The sequence below is a fragment of the Podarcis liolepis genome (genome assembly GCF_965112155.1).
Source record: "Podarcis liolepis genome assembly, chromosome: 6".
Taxonomy (NCBI): domain Eukaryota; kingdom Metazoa; phylum Chordata; class Lepidosauria; order Squamata; family Lacertidae; genus Podarcis; species Podarcis liolepis.
Genome location: NC_139559.1, coordinates 58,913,688 through 58,938,365, shown reverse-complemented (window position 1 = coordinate 58,938,365; position 24,678 = coordinate 58,913,688). Strand labels below are relative to the sequence as shown.

General features: G+C 40.2%; 1 protein-coding gene across 14 annotated transcripts in view; it reads left to right on the top strand.

Annotated features, from left to right (window-relative positions):
• DAB1 (DAB adaptor protein 1) overlaps positions 1 to 24,678 on the top strand; it is a 573,658-nt gene that overhangs the window by 422,771 nt on the left and 126,209 nt on the right. For all 14 annotated transcript variants that reach the window (XM_083510312.1, XM_083510306.1, XM_083510307.1 and 11 more), the window contains one exon: positions 7,738 to 7,940. In XM_083510312.1, coding sequence (XP_083366438.1) covers positions 7,874 to 7,940 — 67 coding nt within the window. In that variant the 5' untranslated portion in view covers positions 7,738 to 7,873. The remainder of the gene's footprint in view (positions 1 to 7,737; positions 7,941 to 24,678) is intronic.

Below are 24,678 nucleotides of genomic sequence, written 5' to 3'. Positions count from 1 at the left end.
CTTAATATACTGTGTTGCGAATGAGACAGTGTTGTGTACTTATAAGCACATAGATACTGATTGGATTACTGTCATGCGCTATACGTGGGGCTGCCTCTGAAGATGGGTTGGAAACTTCAGATGGAGCAATGGCCAGATTGCTTCCCAGAACAAGACTGTCTGAGCATATAATGCCAATCCTGGCCTGACTGCACTGACTGCCAATTAGTTTCCAGGCCTAAGTTAAAGTGCTGGTATTGACCTATAAAGCTGTCTCAATACCTTAAGGACTGCCTCTCCCCATAAAAACCAAACTGGACCCTATGCTTGTCATCTGAGGCCCTTCTTTATGTCCTCTCTCCTCAAGAGGTTCGATGGGTGGCAGCAAGAGAAGGGGCCATTTCTCTGGTGACTTCCCAACAGTGGAACGCTTTCCCCAAAGAGGCTTGCTAGGCACCATCATGTCATGCCTTTAGGCACCAAGCAAAACCATTCTTCTTTATTAAGGTCTATGGCCCTTCAATAATCTATGGCCTGTTAAAGCGGGGGGGGGGGGGGTAGGGTACGACAACAATGGAATGTTATCATGATTATTTTATTATCACAGTGTCTGTTGTTAAGCTTTCAATTGAGCTTTCAATGCGCTTTTATTACTGATGCTCTGTAAAATGTGTTCTTAATATTGTACACTGCCCTGGGATCTCTTGATAAAGGGTGGTATATAAACCAAATAAACAAATAAATAGATTGACCCAGAATTTGTACCCAGGCTCTTCTTTTCAGAGCCTCCCTCCTCCTATTTCCTGGCTCCATCATAATTTTGACTGTTGTCCCAGTCCAGTAAGAGAGGTCCACACATTGAAGTTGGGCTCCAATCATCACATACTACTGCATTCTGTTGTGTGGATGTCAAATGCTGTGCCAGGAGGCACCTGATGCACATAGATCAAACGGAGGTGTGCATCTGAGCATGCACGTACATTGCATTGCATACTGTGGATAGAGCGTGTTTGTGTAAATTTATTTTGTACTGTGAATGACAGTCAGTATTTATTTTTTATCTAGGACCAGTACATGCAGTTTTTATCTGTTTGTAAGCAATCATGTGCTGCAACACTTCATTGAATGTAGCCATCTCTTTATTAGGATCTATGTCTACAGTTACAGTGGTACCTCAGGTTAAGTACTTAATTTGTTCCAGAGGTCCATTCTTAACCTGAAACTGTTCTTAACCTGAAGCACCACTTTGGCTAATGGGGCCTCCTGCTGCCGCTGCGCCGCCAGACCACGATTTTTGTTCTCATCCTGAAGCAAAGTTCTTAACCCGAGGTACTATTTCTGGGTTAGCAGAGTCTGTAACCTGAAGCGTATGTAACCTGAAGCGTATGTAACCCGAGATACCACTGTACATCTGTAGTGGATGAAATGATGGGACACCACTGCTCCCCTGACCTCCAGTGGGTCACTTTGCTGCTGCTTATCAGGAGGTAGTGGGGAGGGGAGAGGTCGGTGCCATACAAATACCCTGGTTGGGAACAGCAGATTGTATCCACCAATGTATTTGCACTATGCATTAATGGGACTGTGCAAACAGTGGGCTCCCAGAGAGGAGCTTATGGCTGCTTTGCTCCTTCCATGTCCTTTTCACTGACACTGTGTTGCTGATCTGAGCCAGGGTTTGGCTTAGCATGCTGTTCCAACCTGGGCTCAACCTGGATTGAGCTCTCACCTTGTTATTTGGTGCAGCTTGGGATGTGTGAGGATAGACTTTCATCATGGGCATGAGTTTGAACAACATCCAAATCAAATTTTTGCTCACCTCAGTATGGTGCAGGAATAAAATAGACTGGGGAGAGGCAAAGGAACAGTAAACTATTCCCCAGGAACTCACATGTTTGTGTGGTGCTGGTGAAGTGCTGTGTAAACCAGCCCTACCCCCTTTAAACTAACCACACTTTTAAGTGTACAGTAGTGGAACTCTCCAAAATAGACTGTTTCTGCAGGAACTGTAAGGTCCGTCCCCCCCCCCCCATTTTTCCTGCAGTACATTAATTAGAACTGTTGATGCACCAGGTCAAAAGCAGCAAGTTGTTTTGATTCTTGCCATTGAGCGTTGAGCACTTCAACTCTAGCATTTAATTGACTCACCAAACACAACTTTGTTCCTTGACTGGCTTCTTTTCAATTGTTTGTGTGCTTCTTCTTTATCCTTGTTCCCAGAGAAAACATATAAACTGAATTTTCTATATTTGCACCAGTTCTATCTGGGGCACCAGTTGATAGAAAAGTCCTATTGTACATGTGTAATATAGGACATACAATATTTTCCTTGTGTTGTGTTATTTTCTAGCCAGGAGAGTTTAGGTGGGGGTCACTATTGATGCATTTTGGGTAAGGAGGTATAAATGTATTTCTAGTTTACTAACTCTTCTTAACCCAAGTGACAGCTGTGTGTTAGCTCATTAATGCTCAAAACATTACAGGCCACAAAACTATTTTCTCCTGTCTAGTCTGCTTTTGTTCAAATAAAATCAAAAGTGGGCCTTGTAGCCCAAGCTATGAAAACTGTAAAATGCTTATTTAGTGCAAATGCCAACTGATTCATAAAATAAAAATATTTCTAGAAATGTGGTGGAAAAATAAACTTGAAGCCTTTAATCAGTTGTGCAGAGCAAATAGTAATACAACTGCTGCTAGTACTTTAACTGTATTTAATTGGGTTTTCGAATGTTTACTTCATTAATTCCTAGGTATTATATCATCATAAGATGCATTCAGGGTATAAGCTCTGTACTTCTCTTAGAATTAAAAGCCAATTAATTCAGAAATTGTTTGCATTGCTCCTTTGTGCACTCAGAAAGAGAATGGAAATCTTCTCATGTTTGTTAAAATAAAAAGATTGCATATAATCTGCAGGAAAATCTAAGTCATGGGGACACTTTTGTAATAAATAATAGTGTGGTGTAACACAAGAGCTGAAATGTTATGGAGGAGAAACAACATTTTAAAACTAATTATGTGATTGTGGTTCTTAAACTACAGTGAGAATAACAGAAGAGCAGAAATGGCATCTCATTGATAAAACGTGCTCCTTCCTCCCCCCTTTGGAAAAGAAATTAAACAATGACCTAGATTGGCAGAGACAATGAAAGCTGTGGCTCTGAATAGCAGCCTGCTTGCCATTCTGATTTGGATATCAAAACAGATGAAATGTGGAAAATATGTAAGCGTTTTTCTATCATGACCCATGCAAAGACCTACAGTTGGAAGGAAAAATGTATTGTTGCATGACCTTATTCTGACCCCCGCTTTACAGATGTCAAGACCTTGCTTTCATATGCACTGTTTAGAGGATAATAGGGTGTGACATTGGCTTTTAAATAAATTTGTGTGGGAGCATGTACATAAGACTTGTAAACCAGTTCACAGGAAGTTCTTCTATGCATGTTTCATTGAGGTTTGTGAAAGATGAGCTACTCCTGGCTTGTTTTTGATTTTGGACCCCAAACGCACTCCGAATAGGTTTGTCCCCTCAATTCTCAGTTTCAAAATTCAGATTTTATTGCTTTGGTGATAGTAACATTACCCACGGTACCCACACTGGTCCCTGGACCACACCCCATATCCTCTTCTCCTTTGTTTTTTACTAATTAAGTGGTGTTTGTAGTAACATCACCACCATTATCAAACATGTCCGCAATGAAACAATTTAAAAGCAATTGTAAAAACAGTTACAGTTAAGCTCTCTCATCCACTGATATCAGGGTTGCCAAGAAGCGTGTCTAAAATTACTCAAATGCCTGGATGTTTATTTTGTCCTGGCTTGAGGTCAGAAAACCAGGTGTGCAATGCCACCCTGCTGATCACTGCTGGTGTACAGTGCTTTGGATGCTAAATATGGTGCTGGTAAAGGTAAAGGACCCTTGACAGTTAAGTCCAGTCGCAGACGACTCTGCGGTTGCTGCGCTCATCTCGCTTTACAGGCCGAGGGAGCTGGCGTTTGTCCGCAGACAGTTTTTCTGGGTCATGTGCCCAGCATGACTAAGCTGCTTCTGGCACAACAGAACACCGAAAGCAAAGCAGCGCACAGAAACGCCGTTTACCTTTCCACTGGAATGGTACCTATTTATCTACTTGCACTTTGACATGCTTTCAAAATGCTAGGTTGGCAGGAGCTGGGACCGAGCAAAGGGAGCTCACCCTGTTGCGGGGATTCGAACCGATGACCTGATTGGCAAGCTCAGGAGGCTCAGTGGTTTAGACCACAGCGCCACCCACGTCCCTACCCCACGTCCAGTGCAACTTGTACCTAAGATGCTGGTATCTATGCTCATCACAGTGTCTCAGTTGCAAGGATAGTTTGGAAATGTAGATTCCAGGGTATCTAATAAGGACAAGGGAAGCATGAAAAACTATATTGGTCATAGTTCTTGGTGGCTGGGGTGTTCCCACTGTACCATTCCAAACATCATGGGAAGTTTTAAATTTTGAGCTGAAGAGGGAAATTTTTGCAGGGGTGGGTGTGCGCGCAGAGGGATTGCTGATCAGTTTGTAGTGCAGTCAAGCACTTAAAGATGAACAAGTTCATATTCTGAGTCAAGTTATTGTGAGCTTTGGTTCTGTATATATCTGAACTTCATGGCAGATAGATGCAAATGAGGACACATGATCTCACATTGCCAGCATTTACCATATTTCAATGGAGATAGTGCAAAAGTTCTTGGAGTGTGTCTATATTTGTTTTCAAGATTTTTTTATTTGAAAGAACCCAGTGGAAGTATGTTTTGCCATACCATCTCTTAAGCATATTTTCTAAATGGTAAACAATATCAGAGCATCACAGTTGTATTGCTGTCTTTGATATAAACCCTTAAAAGTATGTTGAACTCCAGTGGTGTTTCAGTAGTTTCAGTAGTTGTCATTTTCCTTCCCTGCTTTTTGACAACACTTCTTTTTGCTTTAGGCTAGGGCTATATGTGTTCTACAAAGTAATCCTGATCAGTATATTTTTGTTTTAACCAACCTTTCTCCCCCACCCCAGCCCCCAGAAATAGAGGTTATTTATATTGTGTTTAAACAGCTACTCCTGTGAAACAGTTCCATTGTCATTATCTGAATGAGAGACCCATTAAGTGAATGCTGTGTAGCTGACAGCTCCTTAAAAAGAAATAATATGCCAGGATAATTAAAGGGGAAAAGCTTCCTTCCGCTTCTGTTGAAAGAACTTGAAAGACAAAGCACTGGATCCAGGCTGGGAGGGTTGTTGAAAGCATCCTTCCCCTTGTCAATCTTCTTGTACAGCTTAATAAAGCATAGACAGGACTTAATCAAAAGGAAAAAGGCCTTCTCCACCCAAGCTCAAGATAAACTATGATTGTCAATGTCACTTTGCCTTAAGAAAACCAGTAATAAAAATGCTACTTTCAGTAACAAGTCTGAATTTTATAATTTTATAGCAATACACTAGTACAACTACTTTATGTAGGTGTTCTAAATTTTCATTACACTTTTGCAATCCTGATTGTTTTCACACACATAATATTAGTTGCATGAGTTAGTATTAGAATTGGTTAGTATTATACCCATTTTAGGGCTGAGTGTTTGAGGCAAGTTCCCTAAGGTTGCCTACAATCCTTGGCAGTGAAAGGACTTAAACCATTCTGATGTGAACAGCTTTTTCTCACAATACATTCCTGGGGTGTACCTTCTCAATTTCATTTGAGAATTATGTTCTGGTAAACTAAGAATGTGCCCAAAATTTCCCTTGCCCAAATTTATTATTGGAGTTTTCTCATCTTGTTTTTCTGAAGCTGAATTCTCCATTGTTCTGTTAAAAATAAATAACCCAACAACCCTTAAATTTATACAGCATGATCTGCAAGTGCGGTTTGCTTTATCTTTCATTTCCCTTCTCAACAATATTTGTTGCCCAGATTCTGAGGACTTATTGTTACAGGCACCCTATATGTAATCATGTGCATACTCTTCAAATTTAGGACAACTTCTTGGCCAACTTCGTTCTTGTAACCTTGCATCTAAATTTCGAATGGTTGTCCTTCAGACATGTTTTTTTCTGATTTGTCCCAACTCAGGACCTTGTACAAAGTCATGAAAAAGTTTGACAATATGTCAGTTTTATCATTTCAAGTGACATCCTTAACAAGTATCAAGACTAATATCAAGTGCTGCTTACACATTTGATCTTTCTTGGTTTCTCTTCCTGCACAAAATATTTATTTAGATAAATAACATGGTTATGGCCTGATTCCTTGAAAGGGATCTAGTTGCTGACATACCATTTTTGCAGCTTTTCTACAGTCGTCTTTTCAGCATGCTATTTCTTGCCTAGTAATTCCATTTTCTGCTGCTCATGTCAGGGAGCGAAAGCTGTGATGGAGTAAGAACTTTAGTTCAAGAATGATCCCTAAATATTCCACTTACATGTTTTGGCAGAAATTTGCTTCCAAATATTTTCTGCGAGCTGGTATTTCTTTTGTTCAGCCTGCTTCATCCACATAGATTGGAATGTTCTTCCCCATCTCAACCCTTTCCTCCATACATATAGACAAAGTTTTAAGCCTTCATCTTATCCAGACCAAACTTTTTTTTATGGCTTCTAAATAGTTTTGACGAATTAGAAATGCTGTTATTGTAAAGGTTTTTATAGCAGTTAGAGCCTTCCTTCATTTCATTGATTAAATTTCCATTTTCCATTCAGAAAGGTAATTTACAGCTCATCTGAAGCACCAACTATTTTAGAAATTGGTCGGTTTGATTTTGGGTTGTTTATGTGTTATTTTGGAAGTTTGATTTATTTATTTGGGTTTCTGGGAGAGGAGGCAGAAACTTTATACTTTTAAATCAATTGAGCACACTTTGAAGATCTGTCCTTGAAAGTTGCATAATTCACATACAGATCTGAAGAGCTCATTAAGAAGAACCATACATAAACCCTGACACACTAAAGGAATATTAAATCAATTCAAATTGTGCATAGCCATGTAGTGTTATTGAAGCATTTCAAAATGTTGAAAGAGCCTGGATTTGAAAAGGGCAAGTGGTTTTATAGACTTAGCTTCAATAAGTGATTTAAATTGTCAAATCATTCTCTAGTGTTGAGAAGCTTTAATCTCCTAAATTGTAAAGAACTGGGTTTCCTAAATCATTGTCAGGAGCAGAACTGTGGGGAGTCTTGTCAGGATTCAGTTGCAAGTTGTATTGAATCCTAATAGGAATAGGGCTTTGGGACACACAACTGGTTAGCAATACTGAGTCTTACTGAGGACGCCATCAGAAACAGAAATAAAAATGAGGTCAAGCAAACTGTAGTCAGTTTACCCAGAGAAGTTTGGGTTTAGAGTGCAGGAATGATGGAGACTGTCAGTGAAGCAAGAAAACAGATACTAGTGAAGGCATTGCTTGATATTCCAAGGTAGGGATAGAGAAGAATGAAAACCTACCTAATTCCCACTTTTCAAACCAAAATGTGAAGTGAACCATAGCTGCTGGCACAGAACAGAAGCAGGATCGTGGGGACAAAGGAGTGCTGAAACTTCAAAGGAGTTCTTGAGTGCTGAATGTCACAGAATACAGGAGCTACTTTTCAGCACCCTTGGAAATTAACACAAAAGTGGATAAGCAGTTTCAGCTGAGTGTTAATAACTACACCTCCACGGATGGTTTGTCATAGGTTTAAACTTTCTTGGATAACCTGATTCTACAGAAGATGACCCACCCTTATGTTGCTTTTTCTTGCAGCACTCCAAAAGGGTGAATGAAATGAACTGTCTGCATTCTAGTATCTGAGGAGCTGAGTTATTCTCTTGGAGAGTTGTTCTAAATGAGCCTGGCCAAGATACTGGATCTGTGTGAAGAGGACTAAGGATATAATAGGATGTCAACTGAGACAGAACTTCAAGTGGCTGTTAAAACCAGCACAAAGAAAGACTCAAAGAAGAAAGGTAGGAACTTCCCATACTTTGGCGTTTGGTAAAGATTGTGTTCTATTTATACTTAGATTCTTCATGGTTTTAGAAAATTAGTTATATTCCTGATAGGTGCACATATTGTTGCTTTGCTGTTTTGTTCTGTTGTCCAGTGTTAAGTTGTCTAAGAAGAAATGAATGCTTTAGAAATGTAATGCATGTTTCCTCAAAGCACTTTAAAAGTAACCATTCCCACTGCTCTTCACAACAATTAATTCCACTCTGCTAGCCGATTCAGCTTTTCACGTTTTCCCTTGGCTTTCTTCTTTCCTGACTGATCCCTGCCAATCAGGAATCATATAATGAACATGATGAAGTTGCAGTGTCAGGTAGCCAATCTGATTCTGCTAAGTGCTATTGCTATGAAATTCATGTTGGACTGCCACGTAGGTAAACAGATTTGGGCATATATGGATGCCATGGAAGTAATAACCTTATACTGAATGACAAACACTTTTGCTCCAATCTCCCTCCTCTACAAAATGGTGAAAGGACACAGTATTCACAGCTGATGCAAGCATTCAGGGAAAATACTTTGTCCTTTAATTTGTATTTTTATGCATACTCCTTTATTATACAAAGCACAACTATTGTTGAAATAACTAGGTTAATTACAGTTAACTAAAATCTTCTGTGTTTGTCAGATATTATGTTTTCAGTGTTAACCTTGGATCTTCAAAGTATAAAACGTATAATAGAACAGTGTGTCTGCGCCTGCAAGGTCACTCAGAGAAGCTGACAACAAAAGCTTTCCCATCTATAGACACTGAATCTCTGGATAAAATGGGAGAAATGCCTCTTGCATAAGGGGAAGACAAGGAAAGATGTGTCATTTTAGAAGTAATACTTCATATGTACATGTGTTGGTGTTCTGACTAAAGTTTCCTCAAAATGGGAGCCAGAATTTATGGCCAAGCCTCCTGTGGGTTGTACTAGGTCTTCATTGTTACCTTCTTTCATTTGGCTCCTCCTCCACCTATTTTAGCTGTCAAGGCTTCAGCACTCACCCATCTCCCACGTTTCAGTCTTTGAATTCAGTGCAGGAGGCTGGCAAACCTGTATCTGGGATGGCAGCATTAAGCTCTTCATCTAAGAAAAATGCAGGAAATGGAGTGGAAGGAGAATCGCAGGTCGACCTATTGGGTCCAATTGATGTAATAGCTGGACTGTGGCTGTTGTCCCCTCATTGTTTTGACTTCCAGATCTGGGATTCTGTATTTTTGTCTTCATAGCATCAGTACAGACTCTAGCAGAGATTTTTTTTCCTGGCTTGTTGAGATGCTTTTTTTTCTCTTGGTGGTTTGTGGACTTAGGTTGGAGTCCCCCTAACTCAGAATGCTGGAAGTTGTGACGAGTCCAAGGTGTTTGGCTGTAGCAGTGGAGATGGCTGTGTTTCAATCCCCTCTATGGTTTGCCTGTCCTTTCTGGTACAACATTGCCCCAGGTTCTGAGCTACTGCTGTTCTACTGAAAATGTATGCTTGCTTACTCCCACTCTTGCTGAGTGCTGTTTTGATAGTGAGTTGGTGGATGGAATTACCACAATAAAGTTGTGACTGTAATGATGGTAAAGAGATGCATACTGGACTTAGAACCAGAGATGCTTTTGATCACAAAATCCTTAAAAGTATCAAAACAACATAGCAACTTTTATTGTCAAGTGGACTTCTCAAAAAGCAATGGATGTTTGGCAGTGGCAATAAGCCAATTGGGATGTTCCTGACAAACAAGCAGCAGCAATTTGTTCCACATCTTTAGGTTGGCATAAGAGACTGAATTCTGAAAGGTTCAAAATGCTGAAATTAAATTATATAAACAGAAACTTGGATCCTAACTCCCCTTTTATGAATAGAACAGAGTTCATGTTCATAGAGCAGAATGGAGCTTTTATGCCCTCAATCTGCCTGTGTGATTGGAGACCTTTGGGAATGGAATGAGATATCATGTAAAGGGACCCTTGACCATTAGGTCCAGTCGTGGCCGACTCTGGGGTTGTGGCGCTCATCTCGCTTTACTGGCCAAGGGAGCCGGCGTTTGTCTGCAGACAGCTTCCAGGTCGTGTGGCCAGCATGACTAAGCTGCTTCTGGCAAACCAGAGAAGCACACAGAAACGCCGTTTACCTTCACACCGGATCAGTACCTATTTATCTATTTGCACTTGACGTGCTTTCAAACTGCTAGGTTGGCAGGAGCAGGGACCGAGCAAAGGGAGCTCACCCCATCGCAGGGATTTGAACCGCTGACCTTCTGATCGGCAAGCCCTAGACTCTGTGGTTTAGACCACAGCCTCACCCACATCCCATGAGATATCATGTAGGGAGCTGCAAATGGAGGGTGAAGTTGGTGGAAATCTCCTCTTCCCTTAAAGTGAGCAGAGCAGCAGCATAGGATCCAAGCCAGAATGGTTATAGAATGATAGTTATAGTTTGTAATTAAAATTCATGGAACAATTGTTTTAAATCATGGCAAACTCATATGAGTGGTTATTTCAGACTCATGAGACTACTTGAATGAATGAATCAATATGTTTCAGATTACATTAAAGACTCTCTTGTTTACTGATGTGCACTTAAGGAATGCTTGTTGACATGTTGCTATTAATTCATATATAACATTTCCATCTATTGCTCCTCATTCTGTACTCTACCTTCAAACTCTACCTTCAGCTTCACCTTTAATATGTTTACAGGCCTTCTTGAAATTTAAACATTCAAACTGTGGAAAAATAATAGTAAGAGGCAAAGGACAAATATTTTGAATGTGAATGTGTGTGTCTCTAAAGCCTCCTTCATGCTTTAATCATGTAAACAGTCTCCACATGTAAAAAGGGCTGTGATTGGACAATCTGTTCTGCAACAAAGTTATTGGCAACTTGTTTGTGTATTCTCTTGTGCAACAGTATTGTGCTAGTGCAAAACATTTTGCCTGCAGAACAAGCACTAAATGACTTTACCTTAGCACAGCATTGGCTACCACACTGGATATTCACTTCTACATGTAGGACTCATGGCCAGGCCAGCCATATGGCTTCATATTAAAGATGCAGGATTGCCAGCTTTGTAGGAAAACAAGCTTTCGTAGCAATTCTTCTGTTTTGTTTGGGTAACTGGAAATTAGAGAAAATCCCCCCCCCCAAAAAAAAAAAATTCTGTAGCGCTTCAACTTAATAAAGTGTTCCTTTCAATGTGAGGCAGTGGTTGACAACATATTATTACAGGTAAAGAATATCATTAATTTTGTATGAGGCATACACGTGGTTTAGTAAAGTTTTTGTGAAACATGTTTTTGATGTATTATGTTCACATACTACATTAGGACCTTGGATTGCAATTTAGGAGCTACAGTTTGCATATGGAACTCTGTATGCAGGATGCTCCAGATTCCGCTCAGTCATTAGTGCAATGCTACTCATGCACAGGGAAGAATTGCAGACAGAAAGTTTCCATTCAAATATAGTAACAGAAAGCTCTTGCCTGCCTGTGGCCTATAGGCCACTTAATTTAACAGGATATTTTTTTTGGGGGGGGGGGGATTGTCACTGTCCATAATTCTGAATACACAAGAAATAGAGTTTAGATTTGGATTTGATATCCCGCTTTATCACTACCCGAAGGAGTCTCAAAGTGGCTAACATTCTCCTTTCCCTTCCTCCCCCACAACAAACACTCTGTGAGGTGAGTGGAGCTGAGAGTCTTCAGAGAAATGTGACTAGCCCAAGGTCACCCAGCAGCTGCATGTGGAGGAGCGGAGATACGAACCCGGTTCACCAGATTACAAGTCTACCGCTCTTAACCACTACACCACACTGCCAGAAAATGTGGGAGAACATGCAGATAAGCACATCCTGCAGACCAGCTTCTTTTGTCCGCATAACTGAAAAGAAATAAATGCACTTTGATTATCAGGATCAATATTCAGTGAATGCATGGGGCAACACATATAAATCATAGAGACTCTTTGCCTTATTATATTTACAAATGAGGCTTTTGAAATTATTCCATCCAAATAATATCAATTATATTTACTGTTTATTGTTATGCTTTCCTTTTTTTGGACACACATTATCAACCTGCGCTCTTATTGGAATGTGGCCATAGAGATGCTGGGATCAAGCACCAGTTCTGCTATATGATTGTCAATTAAATCAGACAGCATACCGTACTATATTTTATATTTGCACCTGGTGTGTTTTTTGCAAAATAAATTATATGTAGTCATCCTTTTCGGGTTTTCTTTGGTATGCAAACATGAATGAAACAGCATGAAAGAAAAAAAAATCACATGTGCTAAGAAGTGTACGCAGGACGCGGGTGGCACTGTGGGTTAAACCACAGAGCCTAGGACTTGCCGATCAGAAGGTCGGCGGTTCGAATCCCCGTGACGGGGTGAGCTCCCGTTGGTCGGTCCCTGCTCCTGCCAACCTAGCAGTTCGAAAGCACGTCAAAGTGCAAGTAGATAAATAAGTACCACTCCGGTGGGAAGGTAAACGGCGTTTCTGTGCGCTGCTCTGGTTCGCCAGAAGCGGCTTCGTCATGCTGGCCACATGACCTGGAAGCTGTACGCCAGCTCCCTCGGCCCATAAAGCGAGATGAGCACCTCAACCCCAGAGCCGGTCACGACTGGACCTAATGGTCAGGGGTCCCTTTACCTTTACCTTTAAGAAGTGTACAATTGCTCTTTTTGAGTATTATTTGTGTATAATCGCAAATAAGAATAAAATGAAGCATATAGAGAGAAGCTGTTTCAGACTTTATTTCTATTGGCAGTAAAATGTTCCATTCACTTCTTGTAATATTTACTCCAGTAAACTTCATAAAATAATGTCACAGGAAATTGAAGTGTGCCATAAACAGAAAAACTTAATACTGTGCAATTCTTATTAGAACAAACAGATCTCAGCATTAATGCTTTTCTAGCCTTCAGTTTTCTCTCGGAGTTTTCTAGTACATACTGTGACACTCCATGCACCCATTCATGGAAAACTTTGGCTCCTGCTATCAATCACTTCCCATCATGAAAATAGAATTGAAAAATGCACACCACCCACTATATATGGGAGTAGGATGCATCCAAATTAATCATGTTCCTCACTGAAAGTGCAAGTATCAGTGTCTTGAATCGTGTTCATTCAGATAGTATAGGCTACAGAAGGAGGTGTTTTTTTAAAAAAACACACACCAGGCTATATATAAAATACCAAAGCATGCTGTGCAGTAAAAGCAAAAAGAAAAGTTGGTTCTTCCCCTCCCCCATTTATTTTTCATCGGATTATGTCACATCATGTATACATCAACAAAAGAACCCTAGCCTTGTGCAGTGTGACACAATTGACATTTAGAAAAAAATGTCTATTTTTCAGGTTCATTAACTGCCATCAATAGGATCTAGCAAGCAAGGCACCTGAAGTTGTATTGGTGATCACCTAGTTTGTTACTCAATGGAATTTTTTATTCCCAATAAATAAGGCCTTTGATTTAGAGATAAAGAGGTTTCGGCTCTTCCAGCAAATTGCGTAGATGGGACAGGGAGCCTATTCAGCTCAAAATAACCGTGGCAAAATTAATCGCGAGCAGGAGAGTAACAGTTTATGTATGTTCCTCATAATTGGGAACTTTAACTCATTTATTGATTGGAATTGTAGCACATCCCATTTCAGTGTGTTTTAAAAGAAGTAGTGTGAAATAGTAACCTTTGTATTTCAAATTCCTACTGTGAGGAAAATATGATTCCTTCCCCCTATATCTGGTGCACTGGAAAACAAAATCCACACACTTCCCCAGTGCTGGTCAGGATCAACCCTCTGCCTGCGATTTACTTTAAAAGGCTATCTGAAATAAGATAAGAATGTTTCAACTTATTATCTATCACCACAGAAAAAGAGTAGAAATACAAACAAGCCAAGCATGGAGGTGGTTTAATTTGTTACCCATAAATATATCAATATATTAATCATAACAATGGTTTAATTTTTTAAGTCCATTAAAGAACAGAGGAAAAAATAGATGGCTATGTCTTGTATTGTGCCTTATTCTAATAACTGGCAAATAATTATATTTTGATAAATCTGTCATCTTGTATCAGTTGTGTATTCTGGCTAACCCTAAAAATTTAGATAGTAAGACAACTCTCTTAACCATTCTGTTACAATGGGGGGTTCTGGTGATTTCCAGTGCTGCCCAATACAAAGTCTGGTTTTAATTAAAAGGCTCCACAGTAGTTATAAATTGGCTTTTCACTATTTCTCTTGTTAGATACTGGATAAAAGATACCTTCAGGGTTTTTTAAAAGTAATTTGATACCCAGTGATTTGTTGAACAATATTGAATACTTCTTGCATTGATTTATTTGTTCATTAATTTGGACTTGTCCGATTACACACAATTTATGTTAGTGTAACTAGCACCATGTCTTGTTTGGCCTTGAGTACTTAACAGAAAGAGTTTGGGGAAATGACTAGGTGACTCTGGAAACAAGAGCCCTTTTCCTTCTTTGTTTGCTGTGTTGATGTTTTTAAACTGCTTAAGCCCTGGGGCTGGTTCGTAAGATTGAGTGGAGTTTCCTCCCAGAATTCTAGCTTTTGCTTTCCTTCCTTTCACTGGACTTTTTCCTTCTGCCACATTGGCAGGTTGTGAACTGCACTTGCACGCTTCTGAACCCATGACCAGCTCAACCAGGAAAAATGTGGCTACTTACACCTGCAGTTTTTCTGCTCCTCCATGGACTCAGCTAGATTGGGAAAGAAAAAGTGTTTTATATGCATTGTTTATGCGATATAACACTGTGATGCCACGAAGGAAAAGTGGAGTGCAATGTATTTCTTATTTTTCTGTTCTCACTCGGCTGTGTAATAACATTCAGGGACTGTAACAAAGACTTGGCCTAAAGTGATCCAAGATAAAAAGGGTCAGGGATGTGTAAGAGCAAAGGAGCATTAAAAAAATGTGAGCAAAGTCCACTCTCAGAGGAGTGTATGTGGTTAAATCTTTATCGAGGGCTTTCACCTGGCACAGTTTTCATTGTTCAGACAGTGCAGTGCTCACTGCTTTGCCCTATGGAGCCACTACAATGTCCTAATGAAATTTATGGCTGTAAATAAGTGGCACATGTGAGGTACTATGTGAATTATTAATATGTGTATATAAAGCTTTTAAAGTAACATGGGCCCAATTTCTTGTGCTATACTCTGTTGCCCTATTTTCTCCCTTCTGAAGTTTAGCTTTCTGCTGCTACTCATCTGTAACTGCACACAGGGAATATTCAAAGGCATCTTTCAGGTTTATTTTGAATCCCGCAGTGTAATTTACTCCCAAGCTCTGCAGTGCTTGGCAGAACCAACCAGAGCTGTTCCTGTAGAATTGGCACAGTGTATGCTCAAACCAATAAAAACATTCAAAAGAGATTTTGTCTGGGATGGGAATAATTTTTTTGAGCAAAACCAGTGTCTCTTCCAAGAGATTTGATTTTGATTCATTTTTGGATCCCTGCCTTCATCTGATTAGAAACACAGGGTTGTTCACAAGACAATAACCCACCACCCCATTAAAAATACCTCCCATAAAACATAAATAAAATGAGTTTAAAACTTCTCCATATCAGTCCAGCAGATATCAATATAGAAGGCTCAACCAAATCATCACTATCACCCAAATGCCAGGGTGAGAATTTATTTCTTGAGCTGACTATGAAAACTCAATAATGAGGCTTTAGTCTGATGCTACCTTCATCTTAGCCATTAGCTGTATTATAAGTGAATCCTGTGTTGCAAACACCTTGATAGGCTTCTCTAGAACTTTAACTGGCATCCTGGAGATATTTGACACCACTAATTAAGGGCTGTAGCTCAGGGATAGAGCATCTGCTTTGCATGCATAAGCTCCCAGGTAGGGCTTGGAGTGTCTCTTGTCTGGAGGTCTCCTGCAAGTCAGTGTAGACAGTATTGAGCTAGATGGACCACTGGCCTGTCCAGTAGAAGGCAGCTTCTTATGTTCCTAATAGCAAATGGCCTGTAATCCTGAAACTTGGTGTAAGTCTCTTCCTACACCACCCTTTCCTAAAATTATTAGCAGAAGCGGAGAGAGGGATTTGAAGGAGTGTTCTCAGGGACTTAATTAATTTCTCTCTCATACACTTTTGGTCATTTCCCCACAAATTAGGCATCCTACCACAAGGGGGTGACAAATTATTAATGAATCTACTCATGAGTTGGCTGCCTGTCTATTCACAGCGATGAGTCTACTGAGAGAGTGGATAAGGAGCTGGCTGTTAGTAGCCTTGGAACAGGGAATTGTAAGGTTTTATTAGCCATACTTTCTAAAAATGTGTAACCTCTGGTGTGCTTGTAATACATAGAGAAGGCCCATTTGTGTAAATATTTATGGAATCTGAATCAAATATTAAAGATTTACTTCAGCCTCTTGAAATTTAAAATGATTTCCCAAGTTCTTTTGAGACTTTGACTATACTGGGAAAAGATGTGTTCTGATAATATACTGTAGGTTAGTCATCTCTCCCCCTTTCTGGTTGGTGGTCTACTTTTCATCTTACATTTGCCATGCACTACAGGTCTGAAGAATACTTGTTTTTGACCTCTTGGAGAGGTGCCTGCTTGTGGACTCAAGCTCCAGTGAATCACATTGTGGCACATCTTGCATGCAGGCATGTTGATTTGTGCACTCATTTATTTTCACTTCCTTCCATTCAGTAGATGCATGCTAAGATGTTCAGTGAAGAGGAGAAAGATTTGGCTTGGGTTTGCCTACCTATTTGGCCTGAGCAATTTTAGGAGTGATGAGTGGTTTCCTAACGAAAGAGAGAACCATCTATTGTGCTAATTAGCAAGATTGATGGTGATGATTCGTTAGACTTGTTAGCCATTTGCTGCCCAAAGGTCTCCAAGTGACTTGCAACACATTAAAAAACATAAACCCAAACAGATAATGTCATTACTAAATTATGTGAAACATTAATAAATCCATATGAAACACCTACAATTCATTAAAAACATGCCCGCTCCCACCTCCACCCCACTTATCCAACAGCCATTGGAAGTTTTGGCAACACACTAACAATGAAACAACATACACTCAGTCCATCAGAAGCCTGGGAAAAAAGGTAAGTTTTTAAGCAGCACTGAAAAAAATGTTACTGAAGCTGTCAGGTTTACCTTGGTAGGGAGAACATTGCACAGTTTGGGAGCCACAACTCACAAGGTGCTCTTCCTTATCATCACTCTTTGATCCTTCCTCAGAGAGAGGGATCTGAAGAAGGGCTCAAGATGATTAAACACCAGTGCCGCCTTTCCTAATCTGGGGCCCTCCAGATGTTTTGGACTACAATTTCCATCAGCCCTAGCCAGCATAACTCATAGTAAAATATGGTAGTCCAGAATATCTGAAGAGTGACAGGCTGGGAAGGGTGCTCAAGAGATTATATCCATATAACAGTTGGACCCTTCTGGGAAAATATAATCTAGATTTCATGCAGTCCGTTTCATTTAATAATAATTTTTAGTTGTAGCATTTCTGTTTCAAGACCGACACTTTCTGACATGTAGCAAAATAATAATTTTTGCTAGTGTTAAATTGGTGGAGATCACTGTAAAGAACTGTTTTTTTTTATGTGGAGTAGGCATATTTAATGCATTTCCCACAGTAACAACATGGTTTTTTAAAAAATTCATTCATAGATCCATGTGCAGCAAAACTTAATTGAGTTCAAATGGTTTTCTAAATAAATCTCTTGTGTGAAACAGTTACTGACAGCATTAATTGGAGATGTTTTGAGTAGTAGCACAAGCTACAAAAACATTTCTCAACTGAGTCACAATGGAGAAAGCCATTTATTTTCCCATTCCTGCCTTTTGTAGGAGTGGTATGTCTGTCAAATACCTACTGTTACAGAAATGAGTTTAATATACATAAAATGTAATGTTTGTATGCAGTGAAGTTTAAAAACTTATGTAAAGGTTTGCAGTTACAAAGTAGAGAAGTTTGCATTAGGGAGAGAGAGATGGCAGAAAAAATGGATATTTCCATTTCAGTCTTTAGGCTAATTGATAATGCACCCGGGAAACATGAGCAGCAGATCTCTCACCTCAGGAAGGTGAAACCTGATAACTCACTGGTTTTTAGCCAGCCAAACAGTGGCAGCAGCGGTCGAAGCTAAGTTCCATGATGATGAACAGTCAAGTTGCTCTGGATCTCTATTTGGGACCAGAGAGAGGAAAGTTACTGAACTAAAAAGCAGATGAGACCACATTGCTAGTTTGTTAAAGAGCAATGTTTTACTTTGCATTTTTGCCAGTGTTTATTTTGTAACTAGTTTAAGACACTTTGCAGTAAAGTTTTGAAACTCATTCTTGTGGTAGAAAGCATTAATTTCTACTCTGCAACAGAATAATTCTGTTGCAACAACTCTAACAGCTACTGGGTCTGGGTGCTACACTCTTGCTCAATTTGTGAAACTAACATGAGCTGAAAGCCTAATGGTTTGAAGGCAATGATTTCTAAATCCAGGATTGTGTATTGGACTTGGAATTGTATGGGCTGTTTGCTTGGAACAGAGCTTGAAGGCAGTTCACTGCATTCTAAAGCGTAGATATTGACACAGGGTAGATGTTTGGGAGATACAGGAGTATGTAGGTGGATCATGGAGGGTACTTGCCAGGGAGAATTTTTGGCAGGGTTGTCCTCTGCTCTCCTGATACTACCCTACATTGGTGGTGCGGTGTTACCTGGAAAGGAGGATCTGATGGGAAGAATTGATGGGAATGGGAAGGGTTAAGTACCCTCCCCACAACCATTTAATTAGTATGTGTGTATTTCAGAAGGTTAGAATTATCAACACATTTCCTAGTCTGTGCCTTGAGAAGGCTGGTTCCCACCTCTATCAGAACTAATGGTTCCACTAATTTCTAAGGGCAGGAAAAATAGGGGGAAGGACACTGTGAGGACGACCGCATGTAGGTGGCCTTCTCTTATCACACTTAGATTTGGTTCTAGAGGTGTTCCCTTCCCCAATAGCAACTGACCTCAATAAAAGGATAAGAAAAAATAGATTAAGTGGGTCCACTCCATCTAGGCCTCAACAGGAGCCCCCACTTTGGCCCTCTCAGAAGCATCTCTGCCGCAAAGCTCTTTTGTGTTACATGCAAATGACTGGAACCATTTTGCACAATAATTCTCATCACAAGGTATTTATACAGTTTCTCCAAGCTGTTAGGCTCAGTTTACAAAAATGATACCTTAAAAGCAGGAGGAGTAATGCATCTTTTAGGATGAAAGAACAAAACAAAACAAGGAGGCAAGAAACAATACCCCAAATGCAGCCAATGGAACACTAATACCGTTGAGCAAAAAGTCCAGAACCCCCAAATTAGGATTCTATTCATTGTGTGGAGGACTAGATGGATTGAGCTTCTATCCCAATCAGAGGCCATGCAGGCACTAAATGGATGCCAAACAGGCAGTGTTGTTTGGCAATGCCCTCTGAGCTGCTCAAAGCAATCATTTATAGGCTTAAGGCTTTTGAAATTACACATTTTTGAACTGTGAGCTTATTACCAGGAAATGCTAAATGTCTCAGCCTTGTCTGTGGAACCCACAGTAGTCATCAGCTACAGTGAGTTTATCCACTTCACTCCATCACACATAAATGGAAACAAATAATAGTCTATGAGGGGAGTAGAAAATCAGTCCAACTCATACTTGTAAGTATAGAAATCATTCTCTTCCATGACAGCAACAAATGCATACAGGGTTTTGTTTTGCTTTTACATCACACACATATGCACAACTTCATTCACACAGAGAAAGAGACAGAAAACTATGGCTCGGGAAAGAGAAAATGTCTCCTTTCCTAACACATGCACACTTGCTGATGCTGGTTACTTGGGAATGCCCTCCCAAGATGTTGAACAATGAGCTAGAGTGCTCAACCAATAAGAGTGAATAGACGAGCAAGTAGTTCATGGGCCTGACAGCACTATAAATAGGCACAACAACACCAACAATTGTTTAGAATCTGCTGGCTGCTTCAGCAAACAATGAAGTCATAAATCAAGTCTCTTCCTCTCTCTGTTTTAGTTGAGTGAAAAGTGTTACTATGAAAAATCTGTATTTGCTAAGAAGTTGAGTAGAAAATAGCAGGGATGGGGAAACCCGTGGCTCCCCAGCTCCCTCCAGCCCCAACCAGCATGGGTTCCTGATCTCCGCTAATAACATCAGTGAGCCTCGTTCATAATTTCTAACTCAAGGTACAACTTATTGATCTCTCCTCTGTGCATTTCACACCCACTTTGCACTTCATTTTGGCTATCAAAATTCTCTGTGATTCACTTAGTACTATTTCCCACCCATCACTTCATTTGTTCCCTAACCCTAACCACAATGTGATCTCAGAATGGGTTACATAATATATCTAGGGACACAGGTGGCACTGTCATCTCAACCACTGAGCCTCTTGAGCTTGGCGATCATAAGGTCAGCGGTTTGCATCCCTGTGATGGGGTGAGCTCCCGTTGCTCTGTCCTAGCTCCTGCCTACCTAGCAGTTTGAAAGCATGCCACTGCAAGTAGATAAATAGATAATGCTGTGGCAGGAAGATAAACAATGTTTCCATGTGCTATGGTTTCCATCACACAGTGTTCGTTGTGCCAGAATTGGTTTAGTCATGCTGGCCACATGACCCGGCTCCCTCAGCCTGAAAGCAAAATAAGTGCCGCAACCGCATAGTCGCCTTTGACTGGACTTAACCATTCAGGGGTCCTTTACCTTCCTTCCTTCCTTCCTTCCTTCCTTCCTTCCTTCCTTCCTTCCTTCCTTCCTTCCTTCCTTCCTTTTTTACAAAATATATAACAAAATAGCTATATCAGTGTACTGGAAGAAGCAAAGATCACCAGTGTTGAAGCAATGATTCTTCAACATCAACTTCGTTGGACTGGTCATGTTGGGCGGATGCCTGATAATTGTCTTCCAAAGCAACTTAAAAATGGAAAGCATAATGCTGGTGGTCAACAAAAGAGGTTTAAAGACTGTCTCAAGGCAAATCTTAAAAAATGTAGTATAAACACTGACAACTTGGAAACACTGGCCTAGGAGCGCTCCAGTTGGAGAACAGCCTTTATGAAAAGTGTCATGGGCTTTGAACACACTCAAACTCAGAACGCAAGGGAGAAACATGCTAAGAGGAAGGCACGCTTGGCAAATCCACACCATGATCAACTCCCATCCTGAAACCAACGTCCCCACTGTGGAAGGATGTGTGGATCCAGAATTGGCCTCCACAGTCACTTATGGACTCATTGTTAAAACCGTGTTTATGGAAGACAATCTTACTCTGCTACAAGTGATCGCCAAAGAAGAAAAATATAATAAATATACAGTAGAGCATGGAAACAGTATAAAATTGATAAACAAATTGTAATTCCTACATAACCAAGCATTGGTGCACATACCTAGAGGTGTTGGGTTGCTTTCCAATAACTTTAATCCCTTCCTAACATGAGCCCAAACTTGGAGCTAGGATAATTTGAATAAAAGGTTGCCTGAATCTAAATGTTTAGATGTTCCACAGAGGAAGTATAAGGGTTGTGGTAAAGTGCTGCAGCTTGTCTCCTTTTGTAGACATCCATAGCCTTGAATTTCAGAGTTCCCCTCTGTTACATGAAGACAACAGCTTTTATTACAGATTAATGGGATGCAGAGGCACTTGAGGACATAAGGCTCATCTTTGGGTTTTATTTTGATGTCACAATGAAATTCACATTTTGAGTCAAGCTATTACCACTTCGAGAGGGTATTGACACAGGGCTAAGAGGGTTTACTGGAGTTCTTATGGATACGGAGACAGTCAGCACATTAACCTTTTAAATAAATAGCTTCAGTGATCTCCTTGCGGGTTATGTGCATGACCTACATATTGATAAATGTAGTCCTAACACATTGCAACAACAGTGAATTTACTTCTGTCTCCATGGAGATATACGGGAACAATATTTCAGGCTTTAGTATTGATTGCAGGCCAAGGCTTTTCTGACATACAAAAACTGATATAATAACAGAATAATATAGGGGAGAGCAAAATACATAATAAATAAATAAAAATCCACTGGTTGGCCTTAGAATGGAAAAGAGAATAATAATAAATAACAACTGATTTGGAAAGGTAAAGGCTGTTCTTTCCCCCAACTAAATATATAATACAAATAGATGAACAGTCAGTAGAGATAACGTAGTGCAATTTCACAGGACTGTACCACTTAAGACACCCTCCCATCAGAAACACTCTGCCTGCAGAAAGCTGGAATGTATTTTTTTTAATAAAAAAGCTGCTAGTCTTGCATGCTCCAACACACTATTTTTCTATTTGGAGGGAGCATTTCTCCCTACAAAAGTATTCAAACATACAATTCCCCACCTGCATTATGAAGTGATATTGTACATAAAAGGCTTTGCATCACTTTACATTTCTTTATGTTGAATGGGAATTGCCATTTTAATACTCATTTATCCAATTTAGAGCTATTTTTAAGCATCATTTTAACCAGTCCCCTCATTTTCATAAATTTCCTTCATTGAAGTGAAATGTGACTGTGTTGGACTTTCTTGATAATTTCCCAGTTACATATATGTTGAATTTGATAGTCCTGAGGTTACTCTTCCTTTACTTTGGCATGCTGTGAATTCTCTGTTAGCATTGTAACAACAACAATATCTTCAAGCCATTGAAACTACCATACAACCAATTTATGCTACAGAATTAAAAACCTGACATTTAGAGAGGATCAACACTGTGTTTCACATTGGCATTCCCACCCTTTATGGGTGGTGGGGCAAATTTGACAAACCCTCCCTCCCCTAGAGAAAGAGGAGAGGTATGGCCTGAGGCTTATTGTGCCCAATGGGGAGAGGTGGTGACCGATTATTTAAGCCTGCTCTGCTCCCCTTCTTCTTTATATGGCACCCACCCTGTCACCCTTTCGCAGTGTGAACCTCCTGATTAGTCATCTGTTTTCCAGGTGGTGGATAGGACTTTTTTGGGAGACCCAAATTGGCATTGGGTCTTCTATTTTGAGTCAGCTTAATGTTGTTGGGTGATGTTTGTCTGCTGGAATGCTGCTCCTTCAATTTGGCTAATTGGCATGTAGGTGCAGGCGACAAGATTTACCTGAGGCAGTGTTGGGTTATGGTCATCCATTAGTCCCTGTTGTTAGGCATGGCCTGGGGGTGTTGGGGGTGCACTTTGGCCTGATGGACTCATTGGGGTGAACATTGGCCAATGGGGCCATGGTGTGCATGTCAGGCTTTTTCAAGCACATCAAGGACGGAGGAATCTTAGGAAAGCTTGCTGTATGCACACAGTGATGGGAGAAGAAATTTTCCCCATCTATTAATGAACACCTTCCCAGACTTAATTTGATCTGGTTATGTTGGTCGAATCTGCCCAGTTTGTTTCTTTTGTATTCACATCTGGTTGTCTTGACTCTTCTTTCTGGTGTGCTTTGTGATAAAATCTTCCCACCGTGGCCTACCATCAGGTATTTTCCCACCTGCCAAAGGCATTTTGTTACTTGTGTATATAGGGATGATTGTGTGTCACCTGTTCCATTCCATTACTTCATGGATGGATTTGTTGTGCTCCATTTCCCACTCGGTGTGCCTTTCAGTTTAACTTGGAGAATTTTGAACATTAATTTCATGATTGGTGCAACACAGAGCTTGCTGAAGTTTTCAAATTTAGTACTGTGTTTCTCAGGTTATCATTGCACAAGTACACAAGTGCATTGGTTAAAATGCTGGGGGAAAGGAACAACGACACAGCTGCATTTCAACACCAGAATTGCTTCTTCTTTTTCTCCCTGCTGCAACTTCCAACAGTGCACATTTGCTTTGAATAAATCACAGTGCAAGAAGGAATCTCACGTTTGCGTGATATTGCCAAGTGTCTTCCGAACCAGAAGCCGTGGTTCAGGGGGGACTGAAAACTGTGCCATAATGCACATGCCTAGCTGAAGTCCAGGAATCAAAACTAGGAATGGCAGCTTACTAATGCATCAGCGCTGTTCCACAAAAAAAGATCACTTGAAATCCCAAATCCAGAGGGAAAGAATTTTGTTAAGCATCTTGCTTCCTAGTTGTGCCTGTTAAACTCTTGATGATGAAGGTGAGTTGCTATCCACATACCTGAAATAGTGATAAAATGGTTGTTAGTGCCCAAGTTCTAGAAGGGAAGACTCATGCTTCACTAGTTGTCTGTGGTTCTTTGAAGCTGTTGCTGCCCAAATAGATAAAGAAAAACACCATGGCTGTGGTTTGATTTTCACTGGGTACCAGTTTTTCGTGGTTCCATAGTAGAGATTAATTGCAAAAGTAAAGCCAGAGGACAAGAGGTAAAATAGAGTTCAGGTGAAGAAAAAATTGCTGGCAAGAAATGTGACAGAGTAATCTTGGAAGGCAACACCACTTAGTGAGAGGTTACAGAGTGATAGTTATAGTACATTAAAAACTGAATGTGAGGCACCAGTGGGAAGTTTTACAAAAGAAAAGAGCTAATGCTAGTTCAACTTTCATTAGTATAGCAAAGGTATACAAAATAAAGGCAAATTGATAACTGTTCTTCTTGAGTTAGAGATTCCTTACAAAGATTATTCAGTTGTTCTAGTGTGAGAATGAATAGAGACAGAATGGAGGGTGTGGCAGATTCCTGCCCTTGTTTGC